Genomic DNA, 25,443 nt, shown 5'->3' with positions numbered 1-25,443 from the left:
TGACAAAGAAACCAAATGCGAGGCTTGGGAACCTGGACGAAGTGGCCCACCCGTGGCTGGTATTGCACAGCTATCGGGCGTGACCCCTATGGCGATGGGGTTTCCAGTTCAAACTCTTGAACTGGTAGTGACAATGTCACCATGGACCAACGCAATAGAGTAGTAGTAATACTACGTCAATACAAAACTGTAACTTTAAAAATGACAGAACTATGTTGAAATAGAGGTTGTTGCCGTGGCAACGTCTCCCAACTTTGTCCCCCTTTTTCAGCCATTGTTAACCTGCGTTGAAAAATGAAGTCCACTTTTCTAGGGGGTTTGAAATATGCTCTTTCTAATGAGACTGATTTGAAAGAGTTTCTGAAAGGTATTTTTCTGTAAAAGCAGGCTGAAAATACCCTATTTTTGGCCTTTTTACACAAATTAGCAACTTTACACTTAATTTGTAAACTAATGGAAAGAGCTTGGAGGTTGAAATTGTACTTTTGTAAACAACGTTGTACTGAGACATGCGCCAAATTTCGCATTTATTACTCAATTATTGTGGGAGCTAAGTAATGTCAAACTTTGACTTTTTTTGGAGCACTAATTTTTTCGGCCAAGTTTACTGTAATTCAGCCATTCACTCAGTGCTCGACAAAAATTATTATTGGTAGCACTGAACAGAGCTCAAAAAGTTGTGCAGGGTAGCTAAGTTTCAGTTTTTTTGGAAACACAGCTCGGGAGATATTGTGTCTCAAAGTTGTCAGAATGTCATTGTCGTACTGTATTTCATTGTGGTATGGGGTCAAACAAATGGCTATATCTCCACAAATATTCCACAGGCGAAACTAAAACTTTACCAAAGTTCGTTTGAGACATGGTGGACTCTGCATATGAAGTTTCATCAAAATCCGTGATGGTCATGCAGGACACTTTCCAAGAATCTGATCACTTGAAATGGAATGACCCAGATGAATCCAGAGCCCCATCCTTTTGTGATATCTGCTGTTGGTTACCACACGGGGTACTTGTTAAGGTTGGTAGTTGATTTCAGGTTACTTTGGGTTGTGGGAAAGAAGTTTTTGTGTTCCTGATGCTTGGGCAAAGAGTGATATTAATTGGCCAGGAGAGTTTACATCCAAGATATGCACCTGTGAATTGGTTCTCTGTCTCCACCTGCTGGTAGATGTGTGCTATCCCACTAATCTCTGGATTCATCTGCTGCATCTAAAGGAAAGAAAATTAACAGGTAGGACATAATTTTTCCTTCTGAAGTCCACTTCCATATTAACTTAAGAGGCTCTTTGATTCAGTCTCAAATGACCCTAGGATCCTTAAGGAGTCGATGCAGAAAGCCATATGGTAGAGCTGCTGACCACATGGTTTCTATCGCAAGCTTTCCAGAAAAAATTGTTTAGGGGATGCAGTATGCAATGAGTATGCAAATTGCTGTCGCATTGTTTAGCAGACCGACCTAGTTCATGGCATCCTGTACAGAGTTAGGTGCCTGCTATTTTGAAAGATGGTGGTGCTAAGGTAGGAGCAAACAAGCATTGCTCTTACCTTTGTCAAGGTATGAGGGAGGGGGGCTGATGGGGGCTGGGGGGGTGTCAAGGGATGGGGGTATCACTACATAACAGGAAAAGGTGTTTTGTTTTTTTTTAAAGTTGAGTGGGAAGGAGGGGTGGCACTGGACACCAGAACTTTGTAAAGTCAGAGGAAGGGAGGGAGATGTGGGTGCTGCTACTGCTAGACATAAGGGACTTTTGTTTGTCAGGGGTTGGGGGTGGTGGGGTGTTGTTGGGGTGTGTCAATAAACACTAGGAAACTTAATATCTACTGGGGTCAAGTCAGATCAGGGGGAATGGGGCACCTCTACGGCACCTTACACTTGCCATTAGGTTTCACTGTGCCCCATAGTAGACATCAAGAAACGGCGCTGTATTGCTGTAAGGTAAATAAATAGTTTATCATGTATTTTAATAGACAGTGAGTCTTCACTGCCTTTCTCATGTGCCCTGTGGAATGCCTGCTCTGTCTCCAACAAGTTTGCTTGCATTCACGACCTAAGTGGGAACAAAATTTGTCCTCATCCCCGCAAGCTGTCTGATCCCATCTGCACAAGCAAAAGAAACAATATTTTGTACAACTTCCATTTTATAAATCATGAATAATACAGAACAAGGATCAACAAAACCCTTTTCCAGTGCAATAATGAGACATTCTAGACAGATGGGTAATTTCCTGTGTGCTGGTGTAAAAGGAATCCATTCTGGATTTTGTACTCTGCCTCTGCTGTACTTAACTGGGTTCTCTAGCTCCACCTACAGTTCTTTCCTTTTGCACTTATGTCTGTAGTAGTGCGCTCTCTTCTGTCCCCATTTTATTATTGTATTCAGTGTAATTTTGTCCCTTTTTTGGGAATTTTGGTGCTTGGAGCGATTTCAAAGCTCTGCTCGCTTGAGAATTCACAGACTTTGGTTGATCCCACTGGGTAGCCAGCCTGCATAGTTTTCTCTAGAACTCGGGGCCGTCCCTGATGAAGTCTCACCTTCTATTAAGCAGGGATCACGCGCAGGCTGTTGGGTGCCCTTAGAGACTCGGTGGTGTTTTGCAGGGTGCTTACTGCATCTTTGTGCCTCTGCCTGACCCAGTGCGCATCGGTTGGTCCGCAGGGATGGAGGTATGGTCAGGCATAGGAGTCTGACTGGCAGCCCGAAGATCAGATTTGCAGAGAAATTTCCAGCATTATGGCAGTGAATTTTCTCATCCAGCTACTGTCAGAGAGCTGAAAGCAGGCTATGGCACAGATCTTCTGTCAGGTCACAGTGAGTACACAGGCTAACAGCCTGTGAGATGAATCTGGGGAGGTTGGAAAAGTGGGGGTTTGAGTGTTTCTGATTGTTTCCCCTAATGAAAAATCCTAAAATCACCATTTTTGGAGTTTGGGAAATGTGAAAAATATTGCGATATTTGTGCAAAAGTTTTGACAGTGGCCATCTTGGATTTTTAGCAATCTTTCTTTCTAAAGCTCCCTGCTTCTTCAAAACTGCAAATTTTACCTAGAAATTTGCTGAGATGGAGTCCTAGGGCTCTCCTCATGTAGATTCTTGCCAGGATTGTGCAAATTTAGTGCTTTTAGAGTGTACTTGCACCACGTGTTGCGTAGCACAGCTGGGGAGGCCACTGTGTCCAGTTTAGCCTCTCCCCTTCTGAAGCAGGTGACCAAACTTTCAGGTAGCCCAGCGGGGCGGCCTTTGTTGCTTTTGGGGCTCGACACAACTGGTAATTCTTTTCGCCAGGTTGTGGATCCTCTGCAGATCAAGAAATGCAAATTTAAGTCACCTTAGGGTGACTCTATGCCCCAGGAGCTGGACACTTTTCTAAATTTATGAAATTTTTGTGGTCAGAACCTCATAACAAGTGTTCTTCCCCTGCGCAGTCCCGATCCGCCTCTGCAGTGTCTCTCAGTAGCATTGCTTCTTTGGACTAGAGCAGGGGTGCCCAATACGTCGATCGCGATCGACCGGTAGCTCAGGAAGGCAACGCGAGTCGATCGCGGAGCCCATCCCGGGCTCCGTGATAGACTCGTGTTGCCGTCCTGATCTACCGGGCCGATCAGCCTTCCTCTCCAGTGTTCTCCCTAGGGCCTTTTAGCTAGGTGGTCCGCCCAGCTGTCATCTGCTGCTGCTGCCGCCGCTGCTGAACATGAAAAAAAAACGGCTTGGAGATTTCAGCCCGTAGCGAACTTATGCTCCGTGGCTCTAACGTGTGCGTGCCGGCTTCCCTTCTCTTCCCTCCAAAACCGGAAGTTATGTCCGGGGGGGGGGGGAGAAGGGAAGCCGGCACGCACATGTTGAGAGCCATGAAGCAAGCGTTCGCTACGGGCTAAGGCGGGAGACAGGTTAGTGAAACATTTGCTCTTCTTGCTGCCGGGTCCTGCCTACTTTCTGTTTCCGTGAAGGCAGGACCCGGCAGCATTTCCCCCAATAGGTCGATCGCGATCTTGGGCCGATCAGCCTTCCTCTCCCCGACGGCAGAATTGACGTCGGGGAGAGGAATGCTGGTCGGCCGAAGCAGGGAGAGCTTGGGGCGGCGTTGGCTTTCGGGCCTGTTATTGATGGCGGTTTGGGTCCTGGTCCCCGATGGCAATGGCTTGGGGGAGGGCAGAGAGAAAGAAAGAAAAAGGGCAGGCAGGGAGACAGAAGGAAAGAAGAGAAACAGAAAAAAAAGAAAGGGAGGCAGGGAGAGAGGAAGGAAAAGTTGGGGGAGGGAACGAGGTCTGGAGGAGAGGAAGCATACAGGCTAAAAGAAGGGAAGAAAGATTGGATGCACAGTCAGAAGAAGAAAGTGCAACCAGAGACTCATGAAATCACCAGACAAGGTCGTAGGAAAAATTATTTTATTTTAAATTTAGTTATCAAAATGTGTCTGAATTTATATCTGCTGTCTACATTTTACACTAAGGTCCCCTTTTACTAAATCGCAATAGAGATTTTTAGCGCAGGGAGCCTATGAGCGTTGAGAGCAGCGCTGGGCATTCAGCGCAGCTCCCTGCGCTCTAAAAACTGCTATCGTGGTTTAGTAAAAAGGGAGGGGGGTATATTTGTCTATTTTTGTATGGTTGTTACTGAGGTGATAGTGCATAGAGTCATCTGCTTTGACCTCTTTGAAAAACCCTGAAATAGGAATGATAATTAACATTTTCTACGCGTACAGTGTGCGTTGTGTTTTTTTAAAATTTTATTGTTGGTAGATCATTTTGACTTGGTCATTTTTAAAGTAGCTCGCAAGCCCAAAAAGTGTGGGCACCCCTGGACTAGAGAGTTGCGCGGGGACAGAAATCCCTTTGTGGGCCAAAGTTAGATTTGTCTCCCCTGAGGAGATTTGCAGGGCGGCAACATAGTCTTCTCCACATGATTGCCAAGTTCTATGGAATGGATGTGACAGTAAGACAGGACTCTGCTTTTGGGTCTTTAGTCATAAGGGTTGGTGCAGCAAGCCTGTCCAGCTTTTTGGGGACTGCTTTTGTACATCCCATCTGTCTAGAACAGTGGTTCCTAACCCTGTCCTGGAGGACCACCAGGCCAATCGGGTTTTCAGGATAGCCCTAATGAATGTGCATGGAGCAGATTTGCATGCCTGTCATTTCCCATTATATGCAAATCTCTCTCATGCCTGGGGGTCTTCCAGGACAGGGTTGGGAACCGCTGGTCTAGAATGTCTCACTTATTGCACTGGAAAAAAAATGTACTTACCCTGGTAAGCTCTTTTCCAGTAGATAGGTGAGACATTCTAGATCCCCGCCCAGTCCTTACTATGCCTACCTAATCTTTCAGTCTGTTTATGCTTCTCCAAGCTGATTCTTGGATGCCTGTCAGGCCTTAGGGGCTGGGAAGAATTTGTATACGAATATATTTCAGTTTTATATGGGAGAGGTTTTGTGCTCCTTTGAAGCCTGTTTTGGTGGTTAACTTTACAGGCATAACAGTTTGTTTAAGCCTGTTGCAACAGGTGCTTCTACTTCACGTGTGTTGGATACTCACTGTAGGTGGAGCTAGAGAACCCAGTGAAGTACAGCAGAGGCAAAGTGAAAAATCCGGAGTGGATTCTTTCTGCAGTAGCATGTAACTATGGGGAAATAACCCATCTATCTAGAACAGGGGTGTCAAAGTTCCTCCTCGAGGGCCGGAATCCAGTCGGGTTTTCTGGATTTCCCCAATGAATATGCAGTGAAAGCAGTGCATGCAAATAGATCTCATGCAGATTCATTGGGGAAATCCTGAAAACCTGACTGGATTCTGGCTCTCGAGGACCGACTTTGACACCTGTGATCTAGAATGTCTCACCTATCTACTGGAAAAGAGCTTACCAGGGTAGGTACAGAATCTCTTTTGTCTCATCTCTCCTCTCTTCCCCCCTCACAAATATCCCCTCCGAGAAACGTGAACAAGCCAAATTACTAAAGAACGCTACATAAGGGGTTACGTGATGCACTCAGCCTGAACAGACATCTCTTGCCATCTCTCCCGACCCTTGAGCTGTATTATCTGCATTATATAGCCTTCTAGGAACCTGCTTTGCGTGATTTGGTAGAGCTGCAGGCTATCTGCTCTGCCGGTTTTCTGCTGGGGAGACTCGTTAATGCCGACTAGACTCTCGAAGGCTGCTAAAACCTTGCGAGGCCTAACTACTCCTGGCTAGATGGCGAAGGCACCCTCACCCACGCCAGTACAACTCAGCCCCACAATTACACTACCTTCTGATGCCTTTGAGGAGCTGAAAAGACATTTAACGGCTTTTTTGGATGATAAACTTACCAGGCTGCAATCTACAGTGGATGGAATGAAGGACACGGTGGAGAGGCAGGCTACCCGTCTTCAGCATGTGGAAGAATGAGTGTCCACGCAAGAAGATCGTACATGGCTTTGGAGGCGGGGGTCCAGTCCCTCGAGGAGAAATGCCGTAGGCTGGAGGAGAGAGCGGAAGATCTGGAGAACTGGAGCCGTCGGAATAACATACGGCTCATTGGCGTGCCGGAGTCTCTCACACCCGGGGAACTGCCTGGTTTGATCTCCACCTGGTTGCCTACGGAGCTGGGCATGGACGCTGGTGGCCTTCCTTTGCTCGTGGAGTGGGCGCACAGGTTGGGGATCCGCCGGGAGGGAGCCCTTAAACCCCGCCCGGTGATTGCTCGTTTGCTGAACTTTGCGGATAAGCAGCAGCTCTGTCTCTTATGAGGGACATAAACTCCTCTTGTTCCAGGATTACTTGCCACGTGTAGCAGAGCAGAGACGAGCGATGTCACCATATTGTGCTCAATTCTACTAGCGCCAGCTCCGCTTTGCCCTACAGTACCCTGCTAGGCTCCGAGTGCACCACAACAACCAGGCACTCTACTTTTCCACCCCGTCGGAGATACGAGCCTTCCTGGAGGGCCTGCCTGGCTGAATACCTTCCACTGGCAGCGACTGGGACACCTGCGGACTTCCGCCCCACCGTGGATCTGAGAGTGACTGGAACTGAGCTGCCTTCGTGCCTGCAGAGCACTCTGCTGGCTGGGACCTGGATTTGAGATTTGAGACTTTTTTATTTTTCTTTCGCTCTATTCTTGACTCCCCTCCTCACCCGACTCTCCAATTGCTGATCTCTGACATTAGGAACCGGGGGGTCTGTCTGGCTATGTAGTTTGCTTTCTTTTTCTCTTGCCCTCGGCAGATTTGCAGCCCTATTTAGAGAGCGGGTTTTTGTCTGTTTATTTATGTATTGGGGGGGGGGGGGGCACTGTGTCATTCTCCTGCTGGAGCCGGTTGGGGTGCGTGCTGACGGTCGGGCCCGGTCGGGAGACCTCTCGGGGGGTGGGGCTCCGGATTGGGCCCGTATTTTGATGGCACCCGGATTGCTTAATTCCCCCTTCTTCGTGTATATATATATATATATATATTTTTTTTTTGGCTGATGTTTATTTTCTCGCTCTTTCCCTTTCACTTTCTGTTTTGCTTTTTCTCTGTGGCCTCCTGGCGCCGTGCCTTGCACAGGGGCCGTCTTCATGATGTCCTTTGTGCTTTTTCTTCTTTCCCTCATCCTAGAGGTATCTTTTTTATTGCCTATGGACTTGCAGTGTGTGGACTTTGCTTTTACTTTCGGCTCATTGTGGGGTCTGATTGTTTTGGTTCATACTGTGTGCCGTTGCCCTTTCTAGTTTTGTGGGCCATCTGTTATGTTTTACTGTCACATGGGAGGATTTCTCCTCGGGCCTTAGCATTTGTCTTTGCCTGGGTTCCATGTGTCACCCCCCTAATGGGTTTGAGGGGGGGTGGGGGGGTCTGGTTCCCAGTATCAGGGGGTCTCCTGAGGATGGTAGGGGGGGAGGAACATCTCAGGGTTGGGTGATGGGGTGGTGGGCCCGGGCAAGTGTATGTGGACATTGGATAGAATGGGGAGTTGGGGCAAGGGGATTAGTTGAGGTGTGAGATGGGATGTGCAGTTGTTATGGGGGTTTTGGGGGGGCTGGGGTCCAGTTCTCTTTAGGATTAGGGAGTTTTTTTCTGCCTTGGTGATGGGTGGGGTGGTTAGTAGGGTTCTGTGGGGTTCCAAGATCTTTCGTTTTCAGCTCGGGTTCGGAGAGGGGCTGGGGGGGGGGTTGAGTGTTTGTATTCCTTTTTTGGAATGGGGAATTGGAAGGTTAGGGAAGGACTTTCCGAGATGGGAGGGAGGGGGGGTTGGCTTGGGAGTCTACTGGTGGTGTGGATGTGGATGAATGCAGAGGGGTTTTTTCAACAGCAGGATGGGGGGAGGGTGTTAGCAGACGGGGGACCAGGGGGACTGTCGGAATACTATTGTTTTCTCGAGATGGGCCTGGCTGGGGGGCCTGGTTTCTGGTTTGTTTCTCTTTTTTCATCTTTTGGGCACAGTGGTGGCTGTTTTTGCTTAGCAGTTATGGTTAATCTAACTGCTCTTACTCTAAATGTGGATGGTATTCACTCTCCAATTAAGCGCAAGAAAATTCTTACCTGGCTTAGGAAACGTCAAGTTGACATAGCTTTTCTACAAGAAACCCACCTGTCTAATGCTGAGCACGAGAAGCTGCGTAGAGAGTGGGTTGGAGATGTCAGCTACTCCTCTTGTAATGGTCGACAGAGGGGAGTGGCTATATTAATACATAAACAGATCCCATTCCACATCCATAAGACCATTCAGGATAAGGAAGGTCGCTTTATTATTCTTTTGGGAGAGCTCTGGGGGCCCAATATCTTTGTTGTAACCTTGATGCTCCAAATGTGTATAGTCACAGGTTCTACTCTAGGCTGTTGGGCATTGTAGCACAATATCCTACGTATCAATTGCTTATAGGGGGGGACTTTAATATTAGTGACACTAAATACAGGTTCTTGAAGATAGAAAAGTGAGGTAACTGGAACAACTCCAACCAAAGCAATTCCTCACTCAACAGGGAAAAGATACAAAATAGAAGAACAGACCAACTTGTATCTTTCTTCTTATTTCTTTATTGAGATTTCTTCATATTTCAAAAACATTCTTGCTCCAAGCTATACTGCCCGACGGGACCCGTTTCGCCTACAATGGCTTTTTCAAAGGTTCCAGCAGGGAGCACTATATAATACAAAATAAACATATTACAATATCAAATAAACATATTGTTATACTTACTATACTTAATACATAACTTCCTGGGAAATACTGTGTTTTAACTTTATTTAATCTGTATTGTACATATAAATATATAAAATAAATATTAAATTGATAAATCAATACTTAATACATAACTTCCTGGGAAAAACTGTTTTAACTTTATTTAATCTGTATTAATCATATACATAATAAATATTGAATACATAAATAAATAATTATTCTTTAAATTCATCATGACTCAATAAATACCTTCAATAATTAATCTCCATCTAAATAGTTACATGTTATACAATATATGATATAATAAATAATCAATAATCAATAAAGGACATCATTGCATATCGAATGGTACATAAAAAGTGAATAGATACCTTTCAAATCATAGATAAAGATTAAATATTAAAAACCACACTTTTATACACAGATAATAAGCACATTGGAAAATATTTAAAAAGTTTTCAAAATTTTTAATAGTGAATATAAATTACATATAATATCAATATTAAACAAATTTTATATCTAAAATTTTTTTTATATAAATATATATATATGTAACAAATAATATAAATAATAGTAATGCATGTATACTTAATTAGTGAAAATTAATATATAAATATGTTTCTTTACTAAAATTGTAATCATATATATTAAAAAATAAAGAAAGATATCTTATGGAATAGACTAAATAAACTTAAGTGCTAATAAATTAGAAAGTACTAATAAATATGAAAGTGCTCAAATATAAAATGCTAATTAATAACATTAGCAAATTAAATATTAGCAAATTAAATATTAATCACCACATTAATTGTTTATTTGAAATTAAATAGAATTGTAGTTATTAATTAAAAATAAATCAATTAAAAAATTTATCAATTAAAAAAATTTTCAATTAAACACTTTTTGTATGTATCAAATTGACCAATGTGCATACACCTATGTATACAATATCAAAGGACTAATGTCTCTACTATCTCATCAACCTTTATGCGATTAGTTAGGGCTTCAGACATGCCATTTTTGTTCGCACGTTTTTTTCAGCGATACAAAATAATCTTGGTGGCTATGGCTGTGGCTTCTTCATTCGCCCATTCAAAAAATTTTTATCTTTTAAAACGTTTTTATTTTTCCTTATTTTATCTTATTTTAATTTCTTTTCTTATATAAAGTGCATAGTGCTCTCATGCACTATGCACTTTATATAAGAAAAGAAATGTAGATCCGGCCGTATTTTGGGACGCTTCTAAGGCGGTGTTGCGGGGTCACATCATCCAGTATGTTGCCACTAAACGGAAACAGCATGGGGACAAACTTCTGGCCCTCTCTGAGAAGCTGGCAGCCTTACTTCGGAGTCATAGGGTGGGGCTTGCAAGGGAGGATGGTCAGCAAATTAAAACTCTTCGGCGTCAGATTGATGAGATCCTGGATCTTTGCGCTCGACAGGATATTTTTTATCAGAAATTTTGTCTCTATCGGTGGGGGGGTAAGGCGGGCAAACTTCTTGCTAATCTGGTGCGACCTTTTCGGAAAAAACAACTCATTAAAATGGTGAAGAATGCTGGGGGTGCCTGCTTCACCCAGGAGGCCCAAATACGGGATCAATTTATGGAGTTTTACAGTGCTCTATATGCCCGGAGAGATTTCACAGAGGCGGACAGGGATCACTTTTTTAGAAAATTTCTGTTCCTAGACTCTCTGAGGCGCAGGTGGATCAGCTGAATGGTCCTATATCTCTAGAGGAAATTTGTCAGGGGATCAAAAAGCTGAAGCTCACAAAAGCGCCGGGTCCGGATGGGTTCGACCCTGAATTTTATAAACTTTTGCCTGATATTCTGGCTCAGCCTCTGGGGAATTATTTTAATTTCCTTTCTATGTCCGATTCGGGTATTGGCAATAATCTCGCTCACATTACTCTGCTCCTGAAGCCGGGGAAGGATCCCACCCAGGTGGGCTCCTATCGCCCAATTTCGTTACTTAATCAAGATATTAAGTTGCTGGCTTCCATCTTGGCAGCATGGCTGAATCAGTTTCTACCTCAGCTTATTGAGGGCGATCAGGTGGGATTTGTTCCCCAACGATATGCTTCTATGAATCTTCTTAAGGCAATGACGGCACTTCACGAGCATCGGGTAGAGGGGGAACTTCTGCGATAGTTGGGCTTGATATGGAGAAAGCTTTTGACAGTATTTCTTGGCAGTATCTCTTTTGGGTACTGGGGAAATTTGGCATGGAAGGGAATTTTCTTACCTGGATTCGGGGCCTTTACACTTTGCCGAGGGTCCGACTTATCATCAATGGGGGTCTTTCACCTTCCTTTCCGTTATGTCGGGGCACGCGGCAGGGGTGTCCCCTCTCCCCCTTGTTATTTGTCTTAGCTATTGAACCGCTCGCCATCAAGATTCGATCTAGTTCTGTGTTGCGAGGTCTTTACATAGGGAGCACAGAATGTCGTATTGCTTTGTTTGCGGATGATATCCTGCTCTTCCTGGACCAGGCACCCAGTCACTTGCCGGTGGCACTGAGACTTGTGGCTGAGTTTGGCACTATCTCGGGCCTTCGGGTGAACTGCGAGAAGTCTGAATTACTACCCTTGACGGGACTTGGTTGGGAGCCCTGGCATGCTGGGTTGCAAATTCCTCCGGTGCGTAAGCCAATGCGATACCTTGGCATATACCTGCATGCGGACCCGGGGGTCATGTATCAGCGAAATGTTTTGACTGCTATAGACCGAATTCAGGGCCTTTGTTCTGCTTGGCGTGATCTCCCGCTGTCTCTGTTGGGACGGGCAGCGTTGATTAAAATGGTCCTTCTACCTAAGATTTTATACCCTTTACAAACGGTGCTTTTTTTGGTTGCTTCAATGTGACGTTCGGAAACTTTGTTCACTTTTCTCTGCTTTTTTATGGCGCCGTAGGGCAGTGCGCATTGCATATGCCAAGTTGGCTCTTTCCAAGCGGGAGGGAGGCCTGGGTCTCCCTGATGTTCGGGCTTACAATTGTGGCGGCTCTTCTGCGCTTTGTTCATGAAGGGGTGACGGGGGTTGCTCGGTTTTCCCCTCCTGGGTGGATGGCGGGTTGGTGTGCCCCCTTTACTTTTTTGAATCTATTGCATATGCCTAGAGGTACCGGGGGAACCTTGCCTTCTAAATTACAGTTCCTACGCCCTTTCTGCTTGGCTTGGCATTGGTGGCGTCGGGCACAGGCTCGTACCCCTAGGGCTTCTCCCTTATTGCAGCTCCAAGGTAATCCCAGCTTTACCCCGGGCTTGAGCAACTCGCCTTTTGCCGCCTGGGCTAACAGGGGGATTTCCACTCTTTCCTCACTGGTGGAGGAGGCCATGGGGCTTTTATTTCATTCACTCATCTTAGGGATAGGTGGGCTATGCCTCACACACACTTTTTTGCATATTTACAAGCCAGACACAATTATCAGAGCCTTTGTCGACGATTTGGGGAGGAGTGGACTAGTGGTCCTCTGGATGGGTATTTATTCAGTGTTCCTGCCTCCCAGGGCTCTCTTTCGCTTTGGTATCAGGTGGTCCGGTTTTCCACTGCTAGTGGGCAGCTGGCTGCTTTGCGGGAGGGGTGGAACCGGGATCTTGCTGCCCAGTATAGCCTGGAGTCCTTCTTGGAGCTATTTCATACTTTATACACTTTTATGAAATCCGCGGCTTGGCAGGAGACTCAATTTAAAATTCTACATAAGGCATATATCACTAGAGCATGGGGTGCCCGCCTGGGTCTGTGGGAGGACTCTTTGTGTCTCAAATGTCGGGGGGCTCCCGGGAACCTTCTGCATTCTTTTTTAGAATGCCCCGAATTGTCTATATGGAATTCCTCCTTTGCGCAGCTTCGATTGGTTTTGCAGCGTGACATTGAGTGGGATTATAGAACCTTGCTTCTTGGGGATCAGGCTTTGTTGGAGGAGCAGGGTTTCACGATGCCTCAGCGGCGATTTATTTATTTGACCTTATTAACGGTTAAAAGAGCTATTTTACATTATTGGTCTCAGGAGGACTCTGTCCCTTTATCTTACTGGATCAATCAGATAACCGAGCTGGCCCGTTTTGAACTGTGCTACCATGCTCACTCAGCTAATCCTGAGGTGTTGGCCTACATGGCCTTATGGAAGGAGTTCCTGGGGTTGCCTCTGGTCTCCCGGAGCTCGGGGAGAGGGGGGGGGAAAGGGAAGGGCGTGCGTGAATGGGATGAGTGTATGGAGTGTGCATGTTTGTTTGTATGGGTTGTGTTGTATGGTGAGCTTGTTCTCCCACCTGTTGCTGCACGGGGAAGGGGGGGCGGGCTATGACTTAACCTTGAAAATGTGGGGGGCCGATGTGGGAGAGAGTCTGTCTCTGGTTTTCTTTTTAGGACAATTTTTGCAGTTTCATGCTATATTCTATTTCTCCTTGATACTTGATGTTTTCTTTTTATGGTTGCTGCTGTTTGACTGTATTTCTATTGTATTGGCTTGTCTCTCCGGTTGACTCCTTAATAAAAATGATTAAAAAAAAAAAACCCCAAAAAACGCTACATAAAAAAATCATGCTAACAGAATTTTTAGTTCAATAGGAATGTCGGTTTTGAACTACAGTATTTTGTCCCCCCCATCCCTCCTCACACTTACCCCCCCTTTTTTAACAAAACTGTGAAAGTGGTTTTTAGTGCAGGCCAGCGTGCTGAATTCTTTGTGCTGCACCCGACACTCAGAATTCCTATGAGCATTGGGAGCAGTGCAGAACATTCATAATTTCTGCGATTTTGTAAAATGGGGGGGGGGGGAGGGGGGTTAGCTCCTTGTGCCGATATATAAAATTAGCATTTGAGGTTAGGGGTTGATTCTGGGTACATTGATTTGCAAAGGATTAATGGAGCTAAGCTTTTTTTCCTCAACTCTATATTTGATAACATTTCTGCTGTGAAGAAGTATCTTATCTCTTCAGACACAAATTCACAGTTTTAAGAAATGCAAAACCAAGCATTTGTGATGATATCTACTAGATAGAAAATTTGCCTATGACATTATGAGTGCATTAAGAACATAAGCAGTGCCTCTGCTGGGTCAGACCAGAGGTCCATCATGCCCAGCAGTCTGCTCATGCAGCGGCCCATCAGGTCCAGGACCTGTATAGTGATCCTCTATCTATACCCTTCTATCCCCTTTTCCTTCAGGAAATTATCTAATCCCTTCTTGAACCCCAATTCCATACTCTGCTACATAATTAAAAACTAATCTTTGGACTATAATATATCTTAGTCTTAACTGGAAGGGTGTGTGTGGAGAGCAGGACCTGTGATTTTTCATAGGCTTAAGCTGACATCTAATGCTGGTCAAAAGTTACAGCCTTCTTTTTGTGATCTCCTTCCTCTGATGATTATGACCCATATGGGATCCTTTGGTTAAATGGCAGAGTAAAAATATTAGATAAGTGGTTCCCAAACGGGGGCTTGGGCCCAAATGGGGCCACAGAAACAGGGTTACCTCCTCTCTTTCTGGCCAGCATTGCTCCCTTCTAGGTAGACTTCATATGAGCATAGAAGCTGATACACAGTACTGGTGTCTGTGAACACACACTGATGCACAGGTCCTGTACAAACTGCTGCCTTAACTGCTTTTTTCTTGTTTTAGATGCGGCGGGAGGGGGTGGCAGTAGAGACCTGCTTTTTTAATTTTTATCATATAGGGCAGGGGTTCTAAACTTGGTCTTTGAGACACATCCGCCAGTCAGTTTTTCAGAAAATCTGCTTTCCATGCATTACCACTATTGTATTCAAATTTATCTTATTCTTATTCATTGTGGAAATTCTGACACCAACTAGTTGAGTATGTCCTGAAAACTGAGTTGAGAACCAATAATTGAAATCATATGAATTTTCTGTTAAACTTAGGTCAAATTGGATAAAAGTTTAACGAGCACTGTATTAGCTTGTGAAGTTAAAAATGCAATAATGCCTAAGAACAATACATTTAACTGTTTTATTCATTTTTGTAATAAAACAATACATACTTGTTTTCTAATATTTTTCAGAATTTAATTGAATTATTTGTGAACAGACTGGACTCTGTGGAATCTGTACTTCCTTATGAATACACTGCGTGAGTATTCTATTCTACAAGTACCTATTGTATCTGAATGTAACTCATCTTGAACTGCAACTAAAAAAGGCTTGTGCTAAAAATCCTTTCATGTTAGGTAATTCTGAAATTTTCTATTTAATTAAGTCCCATTATATTTGTTGTTTTGTATTATATTTGTTTTCTCTGTTTGATGTATCTGTGCATTATGATCAATACTTATTGCTGTGCAAAATGAGTTTGAACTTGGATTCAAACTTTGATTTCATATATATAGTGTTCCACAACAAAGTGGTCTGAATAAATATTGTTGTGATGTAGCCTAGATTTTTTTTTATTTTAGGAGGGGGAGGGGGGCTTGGATTCTGATGAATGGAAGCTTATGGTTCTGTAACTTAGTTACATTACATTACATTAGAGATTTCTATTCCGCCAATACCTTGCGGTTCAAGGCGGATTACAAAAGAATTTATGGTTGGTCTGTTACAAGAAGAGATCAGTGGTCATTATTATGGATGAGTCAGTTGGTTGTTCAGATAGGATGGGCTATCTCCGTTTATCCCAGGACAAGCAGGCAGCATATTCTCACATGTGGGTGACGTCATCCACGGAGCCCCGGCGCGGACAGCTTTTCAAGCAAACTTGATTGAAGATTTCAAGTTTGCTAGTGCTGCACCACGCATGTGTGTGCCTTCCTGATCCACTAGAGGGCGCATACCCTCCACATGGTCCTCAGTTCTTAGTTTTCCGCTGAGCCAGAAAGACCTTGTCTCTCTTCTCTGCGTTCTTCTAAGTGCCTTTCTGGCACCGCGGCTTCTTTATTTTGTTAGGGATTCGCTGTGCGTTTGTTAATTGATCGTGTATTTTCTTTGTTTCAAAAAAAAAAAAAAAAGGACTTTTTATTGTGTTTTTCCTCCGGCAGGCCCTTCTTGGGCCTCAGCCATGCGGCTAGGCCTCATTTGGCTGCAGCTGTATTTTTTTCTTCCCTGGCCTCTCTCTGGGCTCACCTCGTGTGAGCAGAATGGCCGGGACCCTCTTTCCTTCGTTGGAATCGGACCGTGTAGCTTCGATCCCCGGTAAGTTTTTCTTTCTTTCTTTCTTCTTCTAGGTGCGTTACCTTGGTAACGCCACCGGCTGAGTCTCAGGCATTCCAGGCATCGAGTGCGATCGTGCCCGCCTCTACGAGACCTTCGATGCGTGCCTCCTTTCATGGGAATACTCTTCACGAGGTTGCCCTTATGGAGCGTACTGCTGCACCTTTCTTACCAGTTTCATTGGTACGGTGCCGACTTCTGAACCTCGACGGACTTCGGTGTGCCTCGACGTCGACTGAGGCTGCGTACGTCGACGGAGGCTTTGTGCCTGGACGTCGACGGAGGCTTTGTGCCTGGACGTCGACGGAGGCTTTGTGCCTGGACGTCGACGGAGGCTTTGTGCCTGGACGTCGAGGGAGGCTTTGTTCCTGGACGTCGACGGAGGCTTTGTGCCTGAACGTCGGCTGAGGCTTTGTGCCTGGACGTCGGCTGAGGCTTTGTGCCTCGACGTCGGCTGAGGCTTTTTGCCTCGACGTCGGCTGAGGTTTTGTGCCTCGACGTCGACTGAGTCTTTCTGCCTGGACGTCGTCTGAGGCTTTGTGCCTCGACGTCGACTGAGGCTTTCTGCCTCGACGTCGTCTGAGGTTTTGTGCCTCGACGTCGTCTGAGGTTTTGTGCCTCGACGTCGTCTGAGGCTTTGTGCCTCGACGTCGTCTGAGGCTTTGTGCCTCGACGTCGTCTGAGGCTTTGTGCCTCGACGTCGTCTGAGGCTTTGTGCCTCGACGTCGACTGAGGCTTTGTGCCTCGACGTCGTCTGAGGCTTTGTGCCTCGACGTCGTCTGGGGCTTTGTGCCTCGACGTCGTCTGGGGCTTTGGGCCTCGACGTCGACTGAGGCTTTGTGCCTCGACGTCGACTGAGGCTTTGTGCCTCGACGTCGACTGAGGTTTTGTGCCTCGACGTCAACTGAGGCTTTGTGCCTCGACGTCGACTGAAGCTGTGTGCCTCGACGTCGACTGAGGCTGTGTGCCTCGACGTCGACTGAGGCTGTGTGCCTCGACGTCGACTGAGGCTGTGTGCCTCGACGTCGACTGAGGCTTTGTGCCTCGAAGTCGTCTGAGGCTTGTGCCTCGACATCGTCTGAGGCTTTGTGCCTCGACGTCGACTGAGGCTTTGTGCCTCGCCGGCGTCTGAGGTTTTCTGCCTCGACGTCAACTGGGGCTTGGTGTCTCGGCATCGATGGATGCTTTGTACCTTCGACGTCGGCTGAGCCGGGTGCTCCGCGTCGCCTGATGCTTGTTCTTCGACGTCGACTGAGGCTGGGGGCCTCATCGTCGGCTGGAGCTCTGTGCCTCGGCGTCGACCGAGGCTTCGTGCCTCGCCGTTGACTGGAGCTTTGTGACTTGGCGTAGCTTGGGGCTTTGTGCCCTTTGGTTGACTGTGGCCTTGTGCCTCGGAGTCGAATGGGGCTTGGTGCCGCAGCGTCGTTATGGGCTTTATGCCTCGGCATCGGCTGAGGCTTTGGGCCTCGGCGTCGACTGCGGGTTTGCGCCCCGGTTTCGACGGGGGCTTCGTGCCTCGACTTCATCTGTGGCTCTGTGCCTCGGCGTCTCCGGCTCCTATTTGATGCGGAGTTTGGTTTCCTGGAGGAGACTCTCTCCCTGCTCCGGCTCTATTGCTCCCGCCATGCGTCATCTCGCTTGGCGCAGAGTGTGGCTGTGGATCCGACCCTCCAAGATCGTCTCACCACCTTTCCTTGCGTGAGTACTGCGTTGCTTGAGGCCTCTTTTGCGGAAGCCACTAACCACCTTTCAGACCGCGACCGGTCCTTTGCCTATCGGGACGCCTTCAGCTGAATCCCTTCTGCCTGGGTGGTTTGGACTCCTTCTCCGGAGGGGCCCTCCGGATACCTTTCTGGTGTTATCTCGGCCTCCTTCGCAGCAGTCGCAATAGCTGCTGCAGCTCCGGGTTGTGGTCCAGCCGCCGGCTTCGGCGACTCCTGGCCGTCTTTTTGACTATTCTCGCATAGCCTCCGGGCTGCTCTCTTCTGGGGATTCCTTCCCTCCCTTCGGGAGGGGTGTCACCATGTCTACGCACTGGGAGTATAGCCTCGCCTCTGTCGGTGGGGCGTTCCCATCCTCCCGGCTACGTCTGGTCCTGGCCCTTCGGGACCTGCACTAGTTTCTAATCTGGGAGTGTTTCAGTCTCTGTCCGCCCCAGTCTCGGGAGTCCGTCAGGGCGGACCTGGACCCAGTTTGTCTGCGCTCCTTCTTGTCTCGACCTCAGGGAGAGGGCCTTGTCTGTTTATACCGGACGATGGCCCCTCTGTCCTCGGTCCGCCTCCGGTCTTTTCTGCCACTGCCTCGGCGGGCCGCCTGTCTGCGCCTGAGTCAGCTGGTGACTCAGCTGTTTTCGACCTCGGCCGAGCTGATGCTGATGCTTTGGGATCTTGGGTCTCCACGGTTCATGTCCCGATGTTCGCCTGGTTTCCTCTTCGTGTTCCCCACTGCACCCGAGCATCTCAGTGATGGCAGGATAGGGATCCCGCTTCCCAGCGCTTTTGTGGTGCGCTGGTTTCGTTGGTGGGCCACCTCTTCGTATCCCTGCATCAGAAGGTTCTGCCAATGGGCTCCTCGGCATCGGCTTAGGGCCGCAACACTACGGCCTTCGGACTCGGATTCTTTGGTCGGGTGCGGACCGTCGCAGCTGCATCAATCTGCTGAAGCTCCGGGCCATTTACAATGCCGTGAAGGATTTTCGTTATTGGTTGCTGGATTGCGGGGTTCTGGTGAGTCCCGTCATCCTGGGGGCGATGTATTCTGTGACCAAGCCAGGGTGTACAAGGTTCCCTGTTACTTTGCAGGGGAGCCCTTCGTCTTTGGCAGGGGGCGTTACACCGCTACTTCTTTCTTTGGGCGGTGTATTTCCGGGGCGTGCAGCATTGTCTGGTGGACACGTTGCGTCACCCTTTTTAGCCGCATGAATGGTCGCTCCATTCTCAGACTCTGCGGCATGTGGTTGCTTGGTGGGGAACCCCACAGGTAGTTCTGTTCACTTTGCCCCTCACTCACTGGTTGCCTCGATCTTGCTCAAGGATGTTCTCCCGGGTTCGCATCGAGGTGGATGCTTTCCTTCTCGATTGGATGGGCAGGTTCCTCTATGTGTTCCCTTCCTTTACTCTGATTCTCAGGTCTTTGATACTCCTCCTGTCGGTCTGCGCCACCATGATCTTGATGGCTCCTCTGTGGCCCTGGCAGCTGCGGTTCTCCCTGCTCCTCCAGCATGTCAGGGAGCCTCTGTTCTTACCTCTGCTCCCTTCTCTACTGTCTCAGAGTTGAGGTTTCTATTGCATTCCAATCTGCAGTCTCTACACTTATCAGCTTAGTTCCTCGCAAGGTGCCTCCCTCCTTCTGTTTCAAGTCGGTGGGGGTGTTTTCGAGGCCTCTCGAAAGATCTCCACTCGGCAATGCTATTCCCAGAAATGGTCCTGATTTGCTGCGTGGTGTGCTGAGCACCGAACGGATCCGCTCTCTGCCTCCTTGCCTTCAGTGCTGGGTTATCTGTTTCACTTATCTCGGTCTGGTCTCGAATCGACATCTATTCGAGCCCACCTCTGTGCTTTTGCTGCCTGTCATCGGCCGCTTGATGGGACGCTGCTCTCCGTCCATCCGACGGTTTCCCGCTTTATGAAGGATCTCTTCAATGTACATCCTCCGCTCAAAGCTCCTCCGGTGGTTTGGGATCTTTGTGTGGTCCTGACTCAATTGGTGATACCTCTATTGATTCCATTGCTAGAGCTCTTTGAATTACTTCACCTGGCAGGTGGTATTCCTGGTTGCTCTCACGTCTGCTCACGAGTCAGTGAGCTGCAAGCTCTGGTTGCGGACCCGTCTTTTCCTGTATTTTTTCATACACGGTGGTCCTGAGTACTCACCCCAGTTCTTGCCCAAGGTGGTTTCGGACTTTCCTCTCACTCATTTCATTGTTCTTCTGGTCTCTTTCCTGCAGCCCCACTCGCCTCTGGGCGAGGTGGCGCTTTACACACTTGACTGTAAGAGGGCGTTGGCTTTTTATCTTTAACGCACTCAGTCTCCTCAGACGGTTCCTCAATTGTTTTTGTCCCTCGACCCTAATCGGTTGGGACGCCCAGTTTCCAAGCGCAACTTGTCCCTGGTTGGCTGCTTGTATTTCCTTTTGCTATGCTCAGGCTGGTCTCGCGCTGCATGGTCGAGTCGCGGGACATATGTCCGAGCGATGGCGGCTTCTGTAGCTTTCCTCAGGTCGACGCCTATCGAGGAGATTTGCAAGGCTGCCCCTTGGTCTTCGGTTTATACTTTCACCTCCCACTACTGCCTGGATACTCTGTCCAGGAGCGATGGCCTGTTGGGCCAGTCGGTTTTGAGTAATCTGTTTTCTTGAATTGCCAACTTCCCTCCGTCCCTTTTTTGGTTAGCTTGGAGGTCACCCACATGTGAGAATATGCTGCCTGCTTGTCCTGGGATAAAGCACAGTTACTTACCGTAACAGGTGTTATCCAGGGACAGCAGGCAGATATTCTCACAACCCGCCCGCCTCCCCGAGGTTGGCTTCTTTGCTAGCTATCTGAACTGAGGACCATGTGGAGGGTATGCGCCCTCTAGTGGATCAGGAAGGCACACACATGCGTGGTGCAGCACTAGCAAACTTGAAATCTTCAATCAAGTTTGCTTGAAAAGCTGTCCGCGCCGGGGCTCCGTGGATGACGTCACCCACATGTGAGAATATCTGCCTGCTGTCCCTGGATAACACCTGTTACGGTAAGTAACTGTGCTTTATGGTTTTAAATAGTGTGCAGTAGAATTTGAATAGTATTTTTTCCTGGATTGGTAGCCAATGTGAGTTCATGAATGCTTCAATAATGTGTTTATGTTTCCTTAAGGAGTAGAGGAGTCTTAGTGCTGTATTTTGAACTGTTTGCAATTGTTTGATCATTGTTGCAGGACAGGGGAGGTAGAGGATGTTGCAATAATCCAATATACCCAGGATGAGCTGGAATTGTGCTCTTTCGAAGAATTTGCGTACTTGTCTTAGGTTTCTCATAACGGTGAAAGATTTCTGTATTGTTTTGTTTATTTGCGGTTGCATGGTGCAGCATCTGTCTATTGTCATGCCTAGTAGTTTTAGGGTGGTTTGAATGGGGTAATTGATCAAGTTTGTTTTCTATGTTGGTAATAGTTGGGGCTTTGTTATTTTTGAGGAGGATGAGTTTTTTGTTTTGTCTGAGTTGAGTTTCAGTTTGTGGTTTTCCATCCAGTTCGCTACTGTTTCCAGAGTTCGGTGTAAAGTGTCGTTATGGTGATCTTTGGTTGATCAAGAGGTATGAGGATGGTGATGTCATCTGCATAACTGTAGGAGGTTATGCTAATTTTATCCAGGTAAATCCTGAGGGAGGCCGTATATAGGTTGAATAGAGTAGGAGATAGAGGGGAACCTTATAGTACTCCACAGGGGTTGGACCAAGGTTCGGATTTTTCTTTATCTGATTTTACTCTGTATGTTCTAGATTTTAGGAAACCCTCAAACCATGAGAGAACTTTGTCTGAGATGCCTATTGTGTCTAAAATGTTCTCTCTAAGGTTCCTGTGCAACCAGTAACATTCTTCTAGCAGCTACATGTCCAACAACTAGCCACCGAGGACTGATAGGAAGGATCCTGAACCATGTATATTCCAGCCCTGTGAGCATGTTCAAAATTCACGGGCAATTTGCTGATTGTGCAGATCATGAAATCGGGCCAAGAGTTTTGAGTATGCTCAAATAAGGCTGTAGTAATTGTGGGGTGAGCTTCTACGGAGGGACCAAGATGCAGGGGAAATTGGTGCTAAGGAAGGGGGGGGAGAAAAGGAGCAATGGCTGCTCACAGAAGGGGCAAGGGCAGGGGTTATGAGGAGGAAGCAGAGACAGGGGCTCGAGGAGAAGGCAGTATAGTTAGGATTGATGCTGGGAAAACAAAATCGAGAGGGTTGGTAGGGACATAGGGGTTGGCGTATTTGAGAAAGGACTACCAGGTGAAACTGAAAGAAGCCAAGAGAGAGATACGTCTGGTGAAAATGCAGGTGGAAGAACAAATGGCTAAAAATGTAAAAAAGGGAGACAAAATTTTTTTCAGATATTAGTGAAAGGAGGAAGATGAAAAATGGAATTGCTAAACTAACAGATACTGGGAACTGATATGTAGAAAGGATGAGGAAAAAGCAGATGTACTAAACAAATACTTCTGTTCTGTGTTCACGGAAGAAAATCCTGGAGAAGGACCAAGATTATCTGGTAAAGTTACACAAGAAAATGGAGTAGATTTTGCACCGTTCACAGAGGAAAGTATTTATGAACAACTTGAAAAACTGAAGGTGGACAAAGCTATGGGACTGGACGGGATCCATCCCAGGATACTGAGGAAGTTCAGAGAGGTTCTGGCGGGTCCTATTAAAGAGTTGTTTAACAAATCTCTGGAGACAGGAGTGGTTCCTGGGGATTGGAGAAGAGCAGATGTGGTCCCTATTCACAAAAGTGTTCGCAAAGATGAAGCTGGAAACTACTGGCCAGTAAGCCTTACTTCGGTTGTTGGAAAAATAATGGAAGTGTTGCTGAAAGAAAGGATCGTGAACTTCCTAGAATCTAATGGGTTACAGGATCTGAGGCAACATGGCATTACAAAAGGTAAATCATGCCAAATAAACCTGATTTAATTTTTTGATTGGGTTACCAAAGAACTGGATAAAGGACATATGCTAGATGTAATTTACTTAGATTTCAGCAAAGCCTTTGACAGGGTTTCTCATAGGAGGCTGTTGAACAAACTTGAAGAGCTGAAGTTAGGACCCAAAGTGGTGAATTGGATTAGAAACTGGTTGTCGGACAAATGACAGAGGGTGGTGGTTAATGGAAGGAGGAAAGAAAGGTGAGAATTGGAGTCCCTCAGGGATCAGTGCTGAGGCTGATCCTGTTCAATATGTTTGCTGAAGGGTTAGAAGGAAAAGTTTGCCTTTTTGCTGATGATACCAAGATTTGTAACAGAGTAGACACCATGGAGGGAGTGGAAAATATGAAACAGTATTTACAAAAGTTAGAGGAATGGTCTAATATCTCACAACTAAAATTCAATGCAAAGAAATGCAGAGTAATGCATTTTGGGATTAATAATCGGAAAGAACTGTATTTGCTGGGAGGTGAGAGGCTGATATGCATGGATGGGGAAAGGGACCTTGGGGCAATAATGTCTGAAGATCTAAAGGCGAAAAAACAGTGTGACATGGCGGTGGCTGTTGCCAGAAGGATGCTGGGCTGTATAAAGAGAGGCGTAACCAGTAGAAGAAAGAAGGTGTTGATGTCCTTGTACAGGTCATTGGTGAGGCCCCACTTGGAGTATTGTGTTCAGTTTTGGAGACCGTATCGGACGAAGGACAGAGGAGGGCGATGAAAATGATGGGAAGATTTGGACCAAAAATGTATGAGGAGAGACTGGAATCGTATCTCCCCGTCCCTCCTTTCCTCTAGGGCTGTGGTCACCAACCCTGTCCTGGAGGACCACTAGCCAGTCGGGTTTTTGGGATAGCCCTAAAGAATATGCATGAAAGAGATTTGCATGTAATGAAGATGATAGGAATGCAGATCTACCCCATGTATATTCATTAGGGCTGTCCTGAAAACCAGACTGGTTAGTGGAGGGACGGGGTGATATGATTCAGATGTTAAAATATTTGAAAGGTATTAACATAGAACGGACAATGGTAAAACCAGAGGACATAATTTGAAGTTGAGGGGTGGTAGACTCAAAAATGTAAGGAAATTCTCCTTTATGGAGAGGGTGGTGGATTCCTAGAATGTGCTTCTGAGAGAGGTGGTGGAGAGGAAAATGGTGACAGAGTTCAAAAAAGCGTGGGTTGAACACAGAGGATCTAGAATCAGAAAATAATAGTAAATATTGAAGAACTAAGGCCAGTACTGGGCAGACTTGCACGGTCTGTGTCTGTATGTGGCCGTTTGGTTGAAGATGAGCTGGGATGGTGTAGATGGGCTGGAGTGAGCTATGACGGAGACTTCAGTGGTTGGAACCTAAGGACAGCACTGGGCAGAGCTTTGGATTCTTGCCGAGAAATAGCTAAGAAGAAAAAATTTTTTTAAAAAAATTGAATCAGGTTGGACAGACTGGATTGGCCATTTGGATCTTTATCTGCCATCATCTACTATGCTATTATGTTATTATAGAGGTGGAGGAATAAGAAAAAGGAAGGAAAGATGGAAGAGAAATAGAAATGGGAGGATAAATGAAAGATGAAATACATGAGCAAAGAAGAGGAGAGAATGAGGGAACACTGTCAAAGGCTTTGCTAAAATCGAAATACACACCACATCTAGCGCACTCCCTCTATCCAGTTCTCTAGTCACCTAGTCAAATAAATTGATCAGATTTGTCTGACAAGACCTACCTCTAGTAAATCCATGTTGCCTCCTGTCCTGTAATCCAGTGTTCTTCAACCTTTTATACCTATGGACTGGCAGAAATAAAAGAATTATTTTGTGGACTGGCAAACTACTAAGACTGAAATAAAAAAACCCATCTCCGCCCTGTCCCCGTGAGCTTGGTCCCCATAAACCATCTGATCCCATCCACACAAGCCTCAAATAGTTATGATTTTATATTGAACATATTTTATTAAAATATAAAAAGAAACAATATTCTGTACAATTGTCATTTTATAAATACAAACTAGTCTTTAAGCCCGTTACATTAACGGGTGCTAGAATAGATGTGTGTGTCTGTCTTTCTTTCTTTCTCTCTCTCCCCTTGGCTGCTGTCTGTCTGTCTATGTTTATTTGTTTCTCTCTCCTTGGACACTGGCTATCTCTCCTTAGATGCTGGCTGTCTCTCCTTGGACGCTGGCTGTCTGTCTTCCTTTCTGTCTATCTCTCTGGCCCCCTGTGTGTCATTCTTCGTGTCTGTGTCCTTGTGTCATTCCCCCGCCCTGCCCAGAGCAAAGCTGTCTGCCCCCAGCATACCCCTTCCCCCCAAAGCAGCCCCCTTTCCCTCTCCCTGACTGTCTCTCCATGGCCCCCTTCTGTCTTTCCCCGCAGAGCAAAGCTGTCTGCCCCCCCAGCACACCTCTCCCCCCAAAGTAGCCCTCTTTCCCTTTCCCTTACTGTCTTTCCATGGCCCCTTTATGTC

General features: G+C 46.5%; 1 protein-coding gene across 1 annotated transcript in view; it reads left to right on the top strand.

Moving 5' to 3' along the window:
- The window catches only part of TM9SF2 (transmembrane 9 superfamily member 2), a 496,116-nt gene that overhangs the window by 12,890 nt on the left and 457,783 nt on the right, over positions 1–25,443 (top strand). Inside the window, exon 2 of the mRNA XM_033948899.1 lies at positions 15,163–15,230. Within this exon, the coding sequence (XP_033804790.1) occupies positions 15,163–15,230 (68 nt within the window). The remainder of the gene's footprint in view (positions 1–15,162; positions 15,231–25,443) is intronic.

Source organism: Geotrypetes seraphini, chromosome 6 (assembly GCF_902459505.1).
Source record: "Geotrypetes seraphini chromosome 6, aGeoSer1.1, whole genome shotgun sequence".
Taxonomy (NCBI): Eukaryota; Metazoa; Chordata; class Amphibia; order Gymnophiona; family Dermophiidae; genus Geotrypetes; species Geotrypetes seraphini.
The sequence above is the reverse complement of the archived record's forward strand: the minus strand, read 5'-3'. Positions and strand labels throughout refer to the sequence as shown.